Source organism: Pteronotus mesoamericanus, unplaced genomic scaffold (assembly GCF_021234165.1).
Source record: "Pteronotus mesoamericanus isolate MK-2021 breed Mesoamerican mustached bat unplaced genomic scaffold, CSHL_Meso_final contig_56, whole genome shotgun sequence".
In the NCBI taxonomy this organism is placed as follows: domain Eukaryota; kingdom Metazoa; phylum Chordata; class Mammalia; order Chiroptera; family Mormoopidae; genus Pteronotus; species Pteronotus mesoamericanus.
The window spans coordinates 26,795,274-26,813,606 of NW_026555201.1; the positions used below are offsets into that span (position 1 = coordinate 26,795,274).

Sequence of the window (18,333 nt, forward strand, 5' to 3'; positions counted from 1 at the left end):
TGCTACAGTATGATAATGAAGAGAGGCACATCACAAAGGGTACAGCAGATAAGCCATCTCTATATTCTTGTATTTGGAGTTTTCTTAGGGAGAGGGCAGTACACACTACCCCTACACCAACATACTCTTGCATGAGAAATGCTAATATGTAACACTTTAAAACAAAGGTATAAAAACAACAGAAAATAATAAAAGCTTTAAAAACTTTCATGACATAAAGCCATGTATAGGAGAGAGTATTTGAAAATTTAAAAAATTTATATAGGAATTCAGACCTTATTAAAAAGATACAGCATAATACTTTTTTTAAAAAAATCTTAAATGGTACCTTCTTTGGTATAGGAGCTACAAGGAAGTCAATTCACTTCAAATCTCTTAATAAATTAAAAATAACTTTTTTAAAAGTGTCTTATTTTATTTTAAATATTTTATTTATTATTAGAGAGAGAGTAAGAGAAACATTGAAGTTCAAGAGAAACATAGATTGCATGCACTCAATTGGGGATCTGGCATGTAACCTACACATGTGCCCTGACCAGGAATCAAACTGGTGACCTTCAGTTTATGAGACAATACTCAAGCTACTGAGCCACACCAGTTAGAGCTCTAAAAGTAGCTTACTTTAGACTTCCCAATGTTTGGCCTCTCTAAACTACTTATCTCAGTTACCAATATAACAACACAGCTGCATTTAGCAACAGAAACTGTGAACAGCATTAGAGCTCTAAGATCTAGAAAACAAACACATGAAAACACCTTAACTAAAGTAGCAAATTTATTGGAAAATTATAAAGCATAATGCAAGCAAGATATAAAGTTTAAAATCTATAAACTAAGAAAGCCATTTGAAAAACTAATATGGAAAACCCTAGCAGGAGCAACAAAAATTTCCATTAGATATACATGAAGGTGTTCATTGCAGCACTATGACAACAACAAAACTAATAAAAGCTAGAGATTTAATCACTCAAACACAGAAAGACACTGCATAAATATTTATAAGTCTGATGAATAAAACATAGCAATATCTGGAGATCTACTAAATAAATACAGCATATAGTATGTTTACTATAATTTAAAGCACAAACAATATTTAAGTATGTATAACATAATACAAAAAATAATATAGTAGTGGAACCATAGGTAATATAAATGAAAATTTTTTGATGCTTTATGGTCATCTTTTAATTGAAAAATATCACATGATATAGTCCTGATAGAACTTTATACATGGTGAAAAACTCATACTATTGTCATTAAAATACAAGTATTTCAAAATTATCATCAGTCTTGACTGTTAAATAGTTCAAAACAGCTAATGCTTAGTTATAAATTTTTAACATACATGATTTTATTTGGAACAAATCTTATTTTATAACTGAAAACCAAATTTTGGTAGAGATTAGTAGTAGATATTATTCAACTGCCTGCTAAATTAAACTGTTAGGTAGAGTTCATTTTTATCAAAATACTTCCTTTTCATCTGGTATGGAAAAGGAACTTCAAATGAAAAATATTCACTATTATATCTTAATCATTTTATATTATCATAGTTATAGTACTTACCTAATTTAGTTTCTTGTTCCCAGGCTTGTTCAATAGTGTGAAGTTTTTCTTTGGTAATCTCCAGTTCTTTATTTATAGACTCTATTTGTTCTTTTAGAGATGCATTTTCACACTGAATAAAACAGAAACATCACTGAGAAACTACACTGCAATTCATACTAACACCACAAAAACAGCATTGTCTTAACTTTATATAGTTATCTCCTGAAACTCACAATCTAGTTTGTTTTTTTACAAAATTAGAAGCTCTCACACATGTAATACATATATAGGTATATACACATACAATATAAAACATTATTTTAAAATAATCAAAATCTGTGTATCAAATATGTGGTCCTAGCTGCAGCCATGTTTCTTTCGATCAAGCTAGAATACTCACAACTTCATAACCTTCACTTACTAGTGCTTACTTCCCTCATTCACACAAATAGTTCCTGAGCATCCCTACCATTCCATCAATGACAGGTGTTACAGTGAAAAGAAACAGAACAAATTCTGGCCTCACAGGCCTAACCATTTGGTGTCCATGGGTACATATGTGTGATAGCAGTTGAGGAGGGTGTGTAACATAGCAGACAGTAAATAGGTAAGCAAACAAACAAAAAAAATCATTGATAATCAAGATCTACAAAGAAACAGTATGGGCCCAGAGAATAATAAAAGGAGCCATATTTAGATTGAGTGGTTAGAGAAGGTATTACCCAAATGAAGAGATAGTATTTAACTGAAACCTAAGCCATGAGAAGCGGCCAGTCTTGACAACAAACCAGCCATGGAAAGAAATCATATACTGCTAAATCCAGATGCTCTAAAGCAGGAAAGACCTTGAAGTGCTAGAGGACTTGAGCATGGTGAGCAAAAATAAAAGTTAAGAGTGGAATAAGAGAAAGCTGGAAAGATAACTAGAATACACACATACACAAACACACACACACACACGATAAAGAGAAAAAATTTTAAAAAGAACAGCAACAACAAAAGAAAGAATAAAAAAAAGGAAAGATAACGGGGCTATAATATGCAAGGCATGGTATGTCAAGATGAGGAACCGAATTTAACCTAATACATAATAGGATATGATTTAAAGATTTAAGGAGGAAGTTTTAAACAATTCCAGGATATAATGTGGAGAATAAAGGGGTAAACAGAAAAAATCAGAAATTAGTCAGGAATATATTGTAAAGTCCAGATAAGTGATGACTCTGGTTTAGACTAGAGTAATAGCAGAAAAGAGGCCACATGTAAATTACTTATATTGGGAAATAAAAATAATAGCAGAAAGGAGTGACTAGAGAATTAACTCTAAAGTAGCCCCCTTAACTAACTGAGTAGATAATACAGCATGTATTGAAACAGAAACAACTATGAGAGAAATAGATATCAGGAGTTCATTTTGGATATGTTAAATTTGAGACACCCTTGAAACGTGAGTTGTAAAGTTGGTAATTCCATGCAACATAAGACAGCTCTGAGAAGTCAGGCTGGAGACATAAATGAGGAGCTGGCACAGAAGCACATGGTAAGCTCATTTATTCTTTCAACAGATAAAATGCCTACTGTATGCCAGTATGCCTATTGTATTTGTTTACTACTTCAACAGTAAACAAATTCCATCCTAGAACTTGTGTTTTAGTGGAGTAGTTAGAAAATAAGCCAATATAAACACAATAAATTTCAGGTAATATGAGTTAATGAAGAATTATAAAACAATAATGAGGGTTCTTTTAAAAGGGGACGTTATGATGTATAGAAAAGCAAGATGAGAGATTAAACTTGAATTTCTGGTGGCATGTCCACTTACAACCCACTTCTACACACTGTAAATACACAGGAGAAAAACAAACAAGAGCTTGGGGTATTTTAAATATCTTTCTACCCCCTTTTTTCTTTCTTTTACTTCCAGACTCTATCAAAGTAAAACTCTGGTCTTGTTCCACTTCCCATTGTTGTTTCCACTGCCTTGGTATTGCACCCTCATTTATTACCATTCTCATCTATAATCTTTAATCCCTATTGGCTCTAAGTTTTCTTTCCCTCTCCCTTTAAACTTCGCTGGTCTCATTTTTTTTTTAAAGTGATAATAAAACAAAACAAATCCTTCTCTTCATTCTAATTCAATACACATTTATTTCTTTTCTATTACCAAATATCCAGTTTTTCAATTGCCTTATCATCCATTCAGTGTTGTATGTTCTAATCACCACCTTGCTCTTTAAAATCTGGAAATTCAATTTTAATAATCTTTATTCTCATGAAACTTTACTCTTAAAAGGCATTTATGATTTCTTATTCACCATATATGATAATTTTTGCATCATGGCTCTATATGGTTAATCCCTAAGGTCAACAGTAATAGCTCTAAGCCTGTGCCTAACAGGAGGTACTTAACACACACATGAATTAAGCAGAGTTCTTGATATCAAAGGCTTGTATTCCAGTAGGGGAGGCAGACACAGAAACACATATAATATGATGTGATATAAGCAGAACTAGGTACAAGATATAGAACTACTATAGATAGAGGGCGTTTATCTATGTAGAAGGATGCTTCAAGAAACAATAAAGGGGACTATCTATACAAAGTTTTGAAACATAAATAGAAATTGACTGAGCAGAGGAACTGGGAGAGTGGAAGAGCTTTCTAGATAAAGGAAAGAGCATGTACAAAAGAATATATGTAAGAAAACACACTGTGTTGCAAAGAGCCAGTAGTTCGGTTTCTAAACCATACATTGTGAAGCTCCTTAGAGCATCAGAGGAAATGAAGTGAAGCTAAGTGAAAGTTAATCACAAAGGGAACTTGACTTTTATTCTTTAAGTAACTGTCAGCTTTCAGCAGGCTTTAAGCCAGGGAGTGACATGGTCAGATTCACATTTAGAATTATCATTCAGTGCCAGTAAGGTGGACATAACACTGGAGATAGAGATATGGGTAATGACTACCACAATGAAGATAATAAAGAGGAAAGGCATTGCCAATGAACATTTTCAGAATTCTAACTGAGAGATGGAAAATAAAGGGAAAAGATATAATACAAATACAAAATTTTTAAATTTTGAGAAAAAATATTCTTTGGGAAAATAGATAAAATAAAGTTAAAATGTCTCATTTATGTGTTATCTACAGATTTCTTACTTAATTTTCTAATGATAGAGAGAAGAGGATAAAAGACATGAAAATAGAGAAAAAAATAACTATTACCACATTTAAATATTCAGAATTTTCTATAAAAGTTAATATAATCATCTCTTTTTGGCAAAAAAGTAAACTTATCACAATTATTTCTAGTTACTCTAAATAGGTAATGACTCAGATAATTTTCTAGGAGTCATTGACAGCTATTGTGAATAATGTTTTGTTTTATTGAATGTGTCCCCCTAAGCAAAGTAAAGGCTTTTGAGCCAATAGGATTCTATTTCATTCCACTCCATTAGGGGATCATAAAAGAGAATAATAAGCCAAAAGACATAAAAACCCCTATTTCTGATAAGGAAGAGGAACACATCGGGAGCTTGTTTTGCCTACTGTACAAGGCATGGAAGTTAAGTGGCTAGAAGAGTTACATGGCCAAAGGGCCTGGGCCATATTCACTGTTTGAATTAAACTTATACTCAACCATAAGAAAGAACAGGAATTTACAGATTATCAACCATGGTCTGGGAAGAACCATTTTTATCTCATCCACTCTTGGCTACAACCACCACAAGAAAACAGAAAAGCCAGGGGCCATGAGAGAATAATTTGCTCTGGGAACAGAGATAAGAGAAAGGGATGGGTACTAAATGGTGCTGCTTCTTATGATTATAATATTCTACCTGTTCTTTTTTTCTTTTTTAATTTCCTGGTGTAAAGAGGTTTGATTCAACCAAATCACACAAGTTGGCTATGGAGAATGACCCAGATGGAGTTATCCAGAAGACCTTTTGCACTTATAGGTAAGATATCACCAAGGAAAAACAGCTGATATCACAAGGTTCAATGATCACACAAACTTACCTCTAGATGTTCCAAGTTATTTGTTCTTTGAACAAGCATATTATCTTTTTGCAAGATGTCCCTGTACTTAACAGTCAGTTCATTGTATTGTTTATTGGCCAATTCTAGTTCAGACAGAGAAACACTATTATCCATAGCTTTTTGGAGAGCTGCAATCTTGAAAACGGCCATCTCCTATGTGAATAAGGATATAATGAGTTAAATTAATGTATTTTTTTCTGATGAGGCACTAGCCACTTTTAAAAAAGATAATACAACTAAAAGCAAAACATATTTTAGGATAATTTAGAAAAATAAGAATTCTCATATAAGTAAAATATTGCAATAATAATTTCTTTCATATAAAAATGTTATTTGGAAATTTTCATCATAATAAAAATATAAATACAATGAATCCTTTTATAAATCCTGTCATAGTAAAATGAAATTCAGTTAATTTGAGCAAAATAAAAAAGCAGCAGGAAAATACATCACTCAGAAGGTACCTTTGGCTAGATTTTCTAAATTTCCTAAGATTAAAAAATAACTTTCCTTTTGACACCTGGATCGCAAAATTAGCATTGCACAGATAACCTTTACAGCCTAACTATTCCTGCTCATTATAGTTACAAAGACTGATTGTGCGATACAGTAAAATTTTTTGTTCAGAGAAAGAAAACATTAATTAAGGAGAAAAAAGTTCTCTCCACCCTTGCTATCTGTAATAAATAATATCAAAACCTTTAAGTTACTTGGCTCATGTTCTACTCATTAACTACATAACTGTAAAAAGTCACAATTCAAAGACATAATATTAACACCAAAAAGAAATGTCTGAACTTTCAGTTCTCTTCAAACTAAGTTGATGAAGAAGTAGGGCAAGGAACAACCAATTTTATGAAGTGAAAAAGATAAAGAATTTACAGTTATAATTCATTCTGAAGTAGAGTAATAAGGAAAAAAACATGTGTAATGATGCCTCAGATCTCACTTTGCCAACTTCTCCATGTAAATAAGTTCTACAATACCCTTGGGATTGTTTCACTGTTTCTTTGGGGAGGGTGAGAGAGTTTATGTTTCTGACCCCTTAAAATATCGCCGGTTTTGGGGTTTTTTTCCCATTGTTGCAAAAAAAGACATATCCAGGTTGAACAACCAGGTTTAAGAGAAAGAAGATTCTAGTCTTTTTTTTTCCCTTTTATCTCAAACATTGGCTATATTTGTAATACTTTAAGAAAAGTATATTTTACAAAACCTAACACACATACACAAAAAAAAGAACATTTCTTAAGTCTCAAAATTTCCTTATTATATGCCCAAATAAAAAGTTTTTATCTTTCAACACGTTTCTTGTTGCATCACAATTCAGCTTTAAGATTACATTGAAAACAGGTTTATTAGCATAGTAATTTCACCTATTACTACATTTAAAAGGGGATGTCAAGGAACTGGAGTTCATTTCAATTTTACTTCAAAATCTTCTGTTTATATGAGCTATATCAATTTAGACAATTCAACTGAACATACACATGCTTAGAATAAGCTGTATAATAAAATCAGATGTGAGGCAAGGTGCAGAAGAGTACACATAGCATGTAACATTTTGTGTCTTTGTTAATATTTGCAAAAGGAAACATTAGAAGGATGACCAGTTACCTATGGAAAGTAAAAGGTACCGGGACAGAGGGACAGAAGATTTCTCTGACTATATCATCTTTGGAACATGTAAATACTTCTATATTTAAATTTAGTTAAAAAAGGGGGAAAAAAGTAATGCCTGAAATTGAAAACAAATGCAAAACAAATGAGCTTAAATGTATGTTAAATGTATAGATAAACCATACAAAGGGAATTTGAAGTTAGTGTAGAGTATGTTACCCCTTAATGAGAGATAGTCTAAAGAAAATAATAACTGTAAAGAAATATTAAACTACATCTGGTGGCATTACTGTTGTCACCATTAATATCAACAAAAGCTTATTATTTTCAAATTAATGTATGAATATTATAGGATAAAACTAGTCATTATTTTAATGTTAGATTTCTTGTTATTTTAATAGAGATTTCCATATAAGAAAACAGAAACACAAGTATAGAATCAAATGTTACTAAAAACTCCATACTATTTACCTACCCCATAATGTTAAATTTGAATTGATAATAACAATATGAACTCATGGTATAAATATATACATCCTTTCCTAATGTGTCCACTGAAAGGAACTAGTACCAATGACATTCTTAGAGCAATGACACTTAGTGACCAGATTTTTGGTATCTAAATTCCTTCCCCATTAAAAAGACCCAGGACTCTAGAGAAATGGCTTATTCCAAGTCTGGATTAAAAAGTACACAAAGTAAATTTTGGACATCTTACTGTGCCAGAAAACAAACCAAGCTTTGATGCTTGTTTCAAAGACTAATTGATTCTTGTCAAAAGGACACAAGACAACTTTAAAGGGCTCTCACTGGCCAAAGTTGAGACAAAAGAACAATGACTCCGACTGCTAAAACACACTGAATATTTAGAAGTATTTGATTCTCTAGGATACTTAAGAGAAAGTAGGAGTGGGTGAGGGGGCAGGAACAGGTAGAGGCAGAGTACAACTCTGTATTCTGAAAACTGGTTCTTAAAAAGAATAAAAATGAAAATTTTGTATTGTCTTTCCTTTATAGTAGGAACTATACTTCAAGATAACCAAATAGCCTGGGCCAATGAGGGAAAGCTCTTTATTTTATAAAAGAATATATGCTAATAAATGTAGAGAATATAACTAGAAAATTGAAACTTTTCTAACAACTTTTTTTAAAAGATTTTATTTATTTATTTTAGAGAGGGGGAAAGGAAGGAGAAAGAGAGGGAGAGAAACATAGATCAGTGGATTTTTGCACACCCCCAACTGGGGACCTGGTCTGCAACCCAGACATGAGCCTTGACTGGGAATCAAACTGGTGATCTTTTGATCTGCAGGCCAGGGCTCAATCCAACTGAGCCACACCAGCCAAGGCAATTTTTGCAACTTCTAATGAAATAATTGAGTTAGGAAACAAGAATCATCAGTGAATATTAAAGTTACTAAGAGAATTGACAAGGAATTGGTTATTTACATGGTGCCAAAATTTCTCCAGTTAATTAAAGTCATTTAGTAATAAATATATTTCTTTATTAGCACAGTAATCAAACATGAAACACAGGACCACCAGATACTCTTGAAGTGATACAATATAAACTATTATTTACAGAACAAAAAACATTACTTATGAAGTATTCTTACCAAAAATGTTTAACTTGAATATAATCAAGGCTTGCAAGGTTACTTTAGCGAATACAAGGGATAGAGTAACAAGTAAAATTATGTAAAAGGAAAAAATCGTTAGTTGTCAACATTTGTCAGAGAGGAAAAAAATAGGGTATTCTATTGTAAAAAGACTTGTGACAGGTAACATTCAAATACAATGTAGGGTCCTTGACTGGATCCTGGGACAACTGAGGAAATCTGAATATAGTCTGGATGTTAGTTAATATAAGGGATTCTTCTCAATTTTATTAGGTATAATAAAGTTACTGTGGTTATGTAAAAAAAGGGAGGGTTGATTTTAGAGCTACACTAAAATATTTAGGAGAGAAATGTCTGCAGTTTAAATATTCCTACAAAAAACATATATTATGGCAGAACAGTAATAAATATTAACTATTAATCCAGTTGACAGATATCTATTATACTATGCTTTCTTCTTCATGTTAGAAAATTTTCAGAGACAAAGAAAAATCAGATATACCTTAAATCGTTGTAAACATCCAATTTTTTCACCAACTTCAGCTTCCATTGATATCAATTCATTCTTCTGTTTCTCATTTTCTTTTCTAAGTTGGCGCTCCATTTCTACTAAAGTAGTATATTGTCTTATGAGTGACTTTTCATTCACTTGCAAGACGGTAATTTTTCTACTATTTTCTGAAAGTGTTTTTTTCATTTCATCTGAATCCATCTGAAGAGTACTGAGCAAATTCTGCACAAAGCACATTTATATTACTTGTTGGATCTATCTATCTTAGTTTGTACAATTCTGTATATTGCTTTTAAAAGAGTTTTACCTACATTATATTCTTTTACTTTTACAGCATCTTGTTGAATTTGACTCTCAAGTTTTTTCTTTTCCTCTTTCATTGTTTCTGACTCTGTTTTCCAGGTCTCCTTTTCACTAAAAAAATAAATAAATAAAAATGATGACATGGTAAACCTAATAAAATATTTAACTGCAGGAAGAGATAACTTTAGATTATGGAAATTTAAAGGTTTAATAAAACAAGAGACATCATAGCTACTCAGTACCTAATAGCATAAGAATGTCGAAATTCTATTCAAAAGAGATTTAGCCTGGAAGTTATGTTTTTTATATAATAAATGCAGGGTAAAAAATTTATTTTATCAAATCATTTTAATTATTCCATGAATCATCACTCTACAATTGCTACATTATAATAATTACTGCTGAATATTACAAACATTTTAGTAAAAATTGAAAACAATTAGGAAAATAATCAATACCCCAAACTAATTCTGGACATCAAGCCTCAATATGCTGATCCGACTCTTAAATTTCAGTGTTAAATACTTGCAATATTTAGAATACAAACAAAATCAGAAATCATTAGGCTTAAAGAGGATGTGTCAGACACTGTTGCCTAACCAAGACATACTCCGGAGTTATCTGCAATCAGGTTGGCATAAATTACTTATGCTGTCATTCTCTCTGCCACTGAATGTTTAAGACTTGGACAACGCTTTAGCCCAATTCTGGCAAGTAAGATCTAAATCACAGTCTGCCAACAGCTTCTGGAAAAAAAGTTTTATCCAAATATAAAAAGTTATGTGGAAAAAAATGCCCCTCTTCTTCAATGTGCAAAATGGTTCCATTTTGAACTCCTGTATCTATTTTATAACTACAGTAGGTGATCATATCACCTACCCTGTGTGTTTATTATATCAGATGATAATCACCCTTAGCATTTAAATCATCTTTCATCAAGTATTCTAATTATTCTATAAGAAAATTATTCTATTGATATAAATGGGATGGCAGAGATAAGGAGAAACACATTCATTCCCTATGAAAATTTGAATAATTATGACAGTGATGATGAATAATGATTTACAAAATGCTCATATCTGAGCATTTTCATATAACTCAGTTGCTTCATATCTCTCCTATGAAAAAGGTATTACTGCCACAGAATTGCCGAGACAAAGTGGAGAGGAAGACGCAGGCAGCGATGGTAAAACAAAATAGCTAAACATTTTTATGCTCTGTTAATCATTAACAAGAATATGCTGCAATTATATTTATAAAGTTTTGCCAACACTTATACCTTAGATATTCTTTATATAATAAGCTTTGTTGATGACGAATTACTGCAAATTTTCTGTTATAGTCTTCAAGAGAACCTTCTAAATCCTTTAACTTACTTTCTTTATATTCTAGTTCCTAAAAAAATAGGTTTAGAAATGAAAAAGCATCAGAATATATTTTAAATTTGAAGGTAGAAATTCATATTCTGACAGATTATAGAAAAATATATAAAGGAGAATAGTCACCATAAGTAGCAAAGATCTTAGTTTAAAGGCATACGGAAAAAGGAGGTATGTGTAAAAGGGAAGTAAACAGGTAAAATTAATTTTACTATATAAGATATAGTTACCACACAAATTATCATATAACTTATCTCTCATCATTCAGCCCCACCTACCGCCATGAACATATACAATACATGCCTCCACTTGAATTATCCTTTCCAATTAATTCTTTTCAAAGATAAAGAAACTGAGTCTTAGAAAGATTAAATAAGTTACTCAGCATTCATACCCATTAGCACTACCCCTGGCAACTATCCTGGCAACCATTTCCTGAGCACATATGCCGAGCATGGTGCCAGGTACTCTAACTACGTGCAAATGCAACACTGGTGGTTAAGTGTGTCTGACTCCTAAGGTCTTGCTACTTCCCTCATTCTATGCTGCTTTAGGATTGAGAGCCCAAGTACCTGTTTTACATTTTGAACAGATTTTCAGATTCCCAATCAGTGTTTCTCTCTCTATTCTACCATGGTGCCTCTCATGTTTTGTTTTTTGTTTTTTTTTAATAAAGATAAAACAATGAATCTAATCTGAAGCAACATGCTGCTATAATGCCATTACTTGCTTTAGGGCCCCTATATTACAAAATAAGAGAACCACAAAGAGTGCTAAAATTATGAATTTAAAAGTAATGTATAACACTCATTATGAAGTAATGTTCTAATAACTAGTTAAGGTTGCCCTCCTTGATGCAGACAACATACAAATTCCACTTTTCAAAAAAAGATTAAATGTAATTGCCAATGATAAAAACAAGAATTTGATAATCTTAACGCAAGTATATTCAGAAACAGATTATCTAAGAAAGCAAAATGAGCGCTCATAATCAAAACCATATTTTCATTTATTCTGAACACATTTTTGTAATTGTACTGTAATGTATGTAATATTATGGGTTTCACACTTCAAATGAAATCATGAAAAGCCTCTTTCATTAGGCCATTCAGAATAATCACGATACCGGTGGCAAAACTGAGAAACAAACACAGGGCAGGCATTCTGATTTGCTGATTAATTAATCAACACTTTAGAGGATAAAGTTTAAAAAAAAAAGGAACAATTTTAATCATTAATCAAAAAGCAGTGTCAGTCTTTGTTCACTTGAATTGCTTTTCTAACCATCAATAAATAAAAGTGCTTACTTCATTCCTATCTTATAGCAACTGCATATTATTCTACCTGCCAATCATATATTTCATATAAATAATACCTAAGTGAGCAAGATGTGTCAGCATGCTTCTCATGCAGATAAATGGAATAAACTGACTTTATTCATAACATTCCATCTAACATCAAAATCCATTAACATATATCTCTGTTAATATGCCAAGAAGTCAAAAAATAGATGGAAACTAAATTTAAAAACATACTACCAAGTATTTTGGTTATTCACATGTAAAATTTCAGTACCTGTAAAATATGTATTAAATATTCATTCAGAGAATTAATAATATTGGCACTAGATGGTGCTATCCCCTCAGGCAAGTCTACTCCTTTAAAAACAACATTTGATCCTTCTGATTGCCGTAAAAGACTGGTTTCTTTTTCAAGATGATCTACCTGAAAACAAACAGTTCAGGAATGAGAATCACATCCCTTATACCCAAAGAAAAACAGATTTAAAAGCAGTGACTTCCACTTCCACTGAGTATTTTTATTTTTTTAAGCTTTTCTTTATTTTTTGAAAAAGGGGAAAGGAAGGAGAAAAAGAGGGCGAAAAACATAGATGTGAGAGAGAAACATCAATAAGTTGCCTCTCGTACATACCCTGACCAGGGACCAAACTCACAACCCAGGCATGACTCTGACCAGGAATTAAACTACAGACCTTTTGCTTTGTGGGACAACTCCCAAAGAACTGAGCCACATCAATTCAGACACATACTTAATATTTTTTACAAGTAGATATATGAACATCCTGCCAGGAATTAATTAAACCATAACTTAATTTCTACTTAGAAATTTTTGTATTATTTTATATTATAAGGCAGTTATTTTTCTTTTTTATTTAAATGTTTTATTTTTTTATTTTTAGAGAGAGAGGAAGAAAGGGAGAAAGAGGAGAAAAACATCTATGTGCAAGAGAAACATCAATGTGTGGTTGTCTCTTGCACTCCTGCAACTGGGGACCTGGCCTGCAACCCAGGCACGTACCCTAAATGGGCATCGAAACGGTGACCTTTTGATTTACAGGCCAGCACTCAATCCACTGAGCCACACCAGCCAGGGCTATTTTTCAACTTAATTTTATGTTTAAGAAAAATTCAGACAGGTGTTTTCTTAATGTTGAAAGAGTTGAAGGGATATTGTCACATGAAGTTGTCATTTTTTCAAAAAAATTGAAGGTTTCATATCATACCTATGTCCCATGCTTGATATTTTCTTTTATTTGATAAAAATTCTCACCTTTAGATTTGCTTTTGCCAACTGCTGAGAATAATTTATAATCTCCTTCCGAGCTTCCCTAAGCTCCTGTCTTAATTCTTCATTTCTCCCAGTAAGTTGATCAACTTGGGCTTTCAAATGGAGATTGGCATCAAAGATTCCTTCTGCATTCTTTGATTCTATAGCCTAACAGATTTAGATTATATTAAAGAAATGTAAAGAAAAACACTAAAATCATAGTTAAAAATTTTATTTAAATAAAATTCACCTTTAAGCATTTCACTATTCCCATTACCACATTTAATAAAAAATATGCCAAATCTATTCCTTATTTATAAATTTAAACTTATAAAACTATTTTAACTTACATTAATATTACAGGCAGACTAATTACTTCACTATAACAATTAACAAATATCTAGTTAATTTTAGTAGACTGGTTGACTAGAAAAACCACCACACAAGAATAGGATGACTAGGCTTCAAATCTTAACCAATCCAATGTCTTACTAGTTAGGCAAGTGACTTAAATTCTTTATACTTTAGTTTCCTTATCTCTAAAGAAGAGGAAATAATATCACCTCTGTCAACTTTACAAATATTTTTATAATCAAAATTAGATATATATGAAAGTACTTGGAAACTATACAGCACCTGAATTTAAAGCATGAGCAAAGGAATCAAACAGCTATTACATTAAATTAAGTAAATTTTCCATTGCTTCCTCTTCACATTTGAAGTATACATGGTAACAAATGCAAAGTATGACAACACAGTATCATCTGAGAGTGCTGGATAAGCAAAAATAGTGTCAAGTATTAAAATATCAAAGTGGCTTCCCTGGTTCTAATTCTCCAATAATCATACATCCACATAATATATACGTATAAATATATCTGGACTTTAAAAGAACTATATCTTTTAATGCAAAGTAAAGCTTCAGAAATGAAGGTAGAAAGAGTGGTAAGATGAGTAAAACCAAATGTAACCTCATACTTAGGAAGGTCATTAGGGGTTTAACTTTGAGCAGCAGATTTATAAAAGTAAGCCTTTATCCTAAGGAGATCAGAGCAGGCCATGCGCAATAGTAAGTGATACTAGCTCAAAAGGGGACACCGGGAAGACAGAAGTAGGTAGAACAGGATATTCTAATGGATAACAAAGTAGTCTGGCTAGTTGTCTTCCTAAGAAATATCACAGTGTTGTCTACATGGTCCTAAGAGTCCTGTCCTCCTACATTTAACAGGTGAATACAAAAAAAAAAAAAACTACTTAGAGATTCTAGAAATAAAAGAAAGCAGATTTTGGAGGTGATTTGGAACTTTAAACATAGGACCAGCCAAGAAAGATTTACCCTTTTTAAGGCTTTACTCTGAGGGCAGCCTGCAGTTTCAGCAACCTGTCAACTTTCTGGCCTAGAAAATCAGAGGACAGGACTAGCCCAAACGAGCAAGAAAGAGAGAAAGGAATCCCAGAAAGAAAAAAAGCTAGCAAAAGGGATTTCCAAACTGTAAAAACTCTGCCAGGTCTCAAACTGACCATTGAAGCAGAAGGGAGATAGATGACAGAGGAGAGTATTACTTAACTTAAAGAAAGATCAATAGCAATTATACAACTAGGAGAAGAAAAAATAAAAAATTAGGGAAAAAATGAACAGAGCTCCAGGGACCTGTGGACTATATCAAAAGAACTAAAATGTTTGTTTCACTGGAGTTTCAGAGAAAATGGGACCCAAAAAACAAAGAAATTACTGGTGGAAATTTTCCAGTTGGGGTGAATAGCATAAGAAAACAGACTCAAGAGGCTAAGCAAACCCCAAACAAGATACATATACACATTACAAATGCACATGCACACATGCACATGAACATTACAGTCAATCTGGTAAAAAACAAATACAGAGAGAAAGTTTTGAAAGTAGGCTGAGAAAAAAATACACACTACATACAGGCAAGAACGACTCAAATGACAGCAAATGTCTCATCAGAAACTAAGGAGACCACTAGATAGTGAACAACATTACTAAAATGATGAAACAACAAAATGAAACCATTAATATTAAAAAAAAAAAACAACTTACATTAACTAGTCTTTCAAGGCTAGGAATAATTAGAGATGTTTCTCCTCCTTTAACATCAGGATCTTTCTGCATTTCCTTGATAGCTTGCAATATTTCTTTCATACCTCCTTCAAGTTGTTTATTTTCTTCAACTATTTCTTTTACTAAAAATGACATTTTTCTTATTGAATGAATAGATCTTTTTCATAATTTACACTATTCTATATAGATGACAGATAGGTCACATATAGTAAAAATAATCCATTTATAAAATGAAAATATATTTAAAAAGTTCAACTATAAGTGCCAAGTAAATAGTTGAGCTGAAGACACACCTATTGAAAGCATATGCATATACGTGTTTTTCATAGCTCAAAGAAATAAATCATAAGCATACTTTGCCTTCGCTATATATTAATTTTTTAAAAAATTGTTTACTTTCATTAGAGAATAAAAGAAGATAGACTTATTAATCATCACAGAAAATTCAGACTAAGAACATTCTCTGAATATGAATATAATAAGACAAACCAAATGGACGAAAGAAATTAACATCTGTACTTTATGGAGATAATTAAGTCTAAAATAGATTAGAAAACAGTGTATTTCAGACCCATGATTTTCAGCATAAGTATAGAAACATAAGAGATAATAGTAACTTACATTTATTCTGCAATTTGGCTATTATTGTTTTACTTCTTTCTAAATCTCTTTCTTTTTCAATTAGTTCTCTTGAAAGAAATTCACTCTGAACAAAACATAAAGAAAATAAAATTGTTTTTTACAAAATATCACAATAGTTTAATTTTGAAGTTTTAAGAAAGTTTGATCAACTCAGGTTTAACACACCAAATACAAACTATAGAGACATAATAGCAGTTATAAAAATAAAATCAAATCTCAAGGTTAACATAGATGGTGATCCTCCTCTAACTTCTCCCTCCCCACACATCCATGGTACTATTTTCTTTAGTACCACAAACATCTCTTCTACTGTTCATACTACCTATTCTGCCTGCCTTCTATAATGTTAAAGTTCTATTTATTCATTTCTTCTCTGTGCTTCCTTGATCAATAAATCCTGCACTATGCCTTCATGCTAAAGAAATATTTAATAAATTAGGCAAGCCAATGAGTTCATATCAAATATACTACACTTTTAGGTTTTTAAAAAATAGAATGTGCATAAATTAATGTTAATATGCAAACATTAAATCTTATTATATCCCTGATAGTTGTGGCTCAGTTGGTTGGGTGTTGTTTTGCAAAGCAAAAGGGGGCTGGCTCATTCCCGGTCAGGGCACATGCCTGGGTTGCAGCCCAGTACCTAGTCAGAATGTATGCAAGAGGCAACCAATAGATGTTTCACACGCTGATGTTTTTCCCCTTTCCTTTCTCCCTCCCTTCACCTCTCTTTAAAATAAATAAATAATCTTTTTAAAAATCTTATAACTACTTATAGAACTTTGTTAGAAAACTATTTTTTTTTCAAAAAGGAGGTAATAAAAAAGCAATCCCAGGAATGTTAATTTGGAGGAAAGCTCACCTGAGATCTAAGAAATACTAGTTCTCCCCATAGATGTTCTGTAACATTTTCAAGTGGATCTATCTGAGAAAATTTTGAATGTGCAGTAATAGACACAGGTTCTGTAACTTCAAGTTTACTTTCCAAAATCTCTGCCTGTAAGGGTACTTCATTTTTTCTTTTATCTTCTTTCAAACTTCTATCAGCATATTTTATTTGGGTATGAACCTGTTCCTCTTCTGATGTTACTACTTGTGATTTATCCATGTCAACTTTATTATCATGAATTTGTTGACAGAATATTGCAGATTTTTGTCTAAGTGATAACTTCTGCATTAAGTCTGAAGCTGTTGATAAGGCTTGTAAAGATGAATTGCTTTTTTGTGTGAAACTTCTCTTCTCGGATGCACGATGGCTTCTTGATACTTTCTTCATGGAGTCGTCAGAAAGAGAGTACAGGAGTTCATTTATTTCTTCATGACTCTCCCTACTAAAGGTATTGACTAACGATTCTAGATTTCCTAAAGATTGTAGACATGGTGCTTTAAAAATCTCCCTTATTGTAATAGCTTCTGGAAATGTATTATCTTTCTCTTGTGTAGATGAAGAATGTCTAGTTAAAGAGACAAAAGGATCCGCTTCGCTTGCTACACTATGATGAACTTCAGATAACATTCTCGATAATGATCCTATGGTCATATCCTCTTCTGACTCTTTCTGATATGCTTTTGGAATACTGAATGATGCTCTCCTATGCAGCAGCTCTATTTTATCTGAACTCCTAATCTGTATTCAGGGTAAATAATATCTCATTAATCAATCTTTGAATCAACAGATTATTTAAATTAAAAAAAATTTTCTTCTATTTAACTTAAAAAAAAAAGTCCAATATAAGACAATGAGACAGAAATGAAAGAAGTGACATTTTTCTTTATTATCTTTGCCATAGCAAATACTGTTTACCTTTGAATGTGCTGCATTGATGTTTTCAAGGCTCATGAAATCAAATTTTCTTTCTCCCATTCTATTTTCATGAGAAAAGTTTTCTGTTAGGTTCAGGTCCTCAACAGTTAGTCCTACATATAAAAGAGATAACAAATCAGACATAAAAAGTAACTCTCCTATCATTTCAATACTTTCATTCTTAAAAACTAGAATCAAATTTTAATTTGATCTACTCAAA

General features: G+C 32.0%; 1 protein-coding gene across 1 annotated transcript in view; it reads right to left on the bottom strand.

Annotated features, from left to right (window-relative positions):
- The window catches only part of CEP290 (centrosomal protein 290), a 95,873-nt gene that overhangs the window by 52,678 nt on the left and 24,862 nt on the right, over positions 1-18,333 (bottom strand). The window contains exons 16-25 of the mRNA XM_054580176.1: positions 18,114-18,226; positions 16,289-16,373; positions 15,647-15,789; positions 13,588-13,752; positions 12,592-12,741; positions 10,917-11,032; positions 9,646-9,748; positions 9,326-9,556; positions 5,567-5,740; positions 1,567-1,678 (exon numbers count right to left, since the gene is read on the bottom strand). Coding sequence (XP_054436151.1) covers positions 1,567-1,678; positions 5,567-5,740; positions 9,326-9,556; positions 9,646-9,748; positions 10,917-11,032; positions 12,592-12,741; positions 13,588-13,752; positions 15,647-15,789; positions 16,289-16,373; positions 18,114-18,226 — 1,392 coding nt within the window. The remainder of the gene's footprint in view (positions 1-1,566; positions 1,679-5,566; positions 5,741-9,325; positions 9,557-9,645; positions 9,749-10,916; positions 11,033-12,591; positions 12,742-13,587; positions 13,753-15,646; positions 15,790-16,288; positions 16,374-18,113; positions 18,227-18,333) is intronic.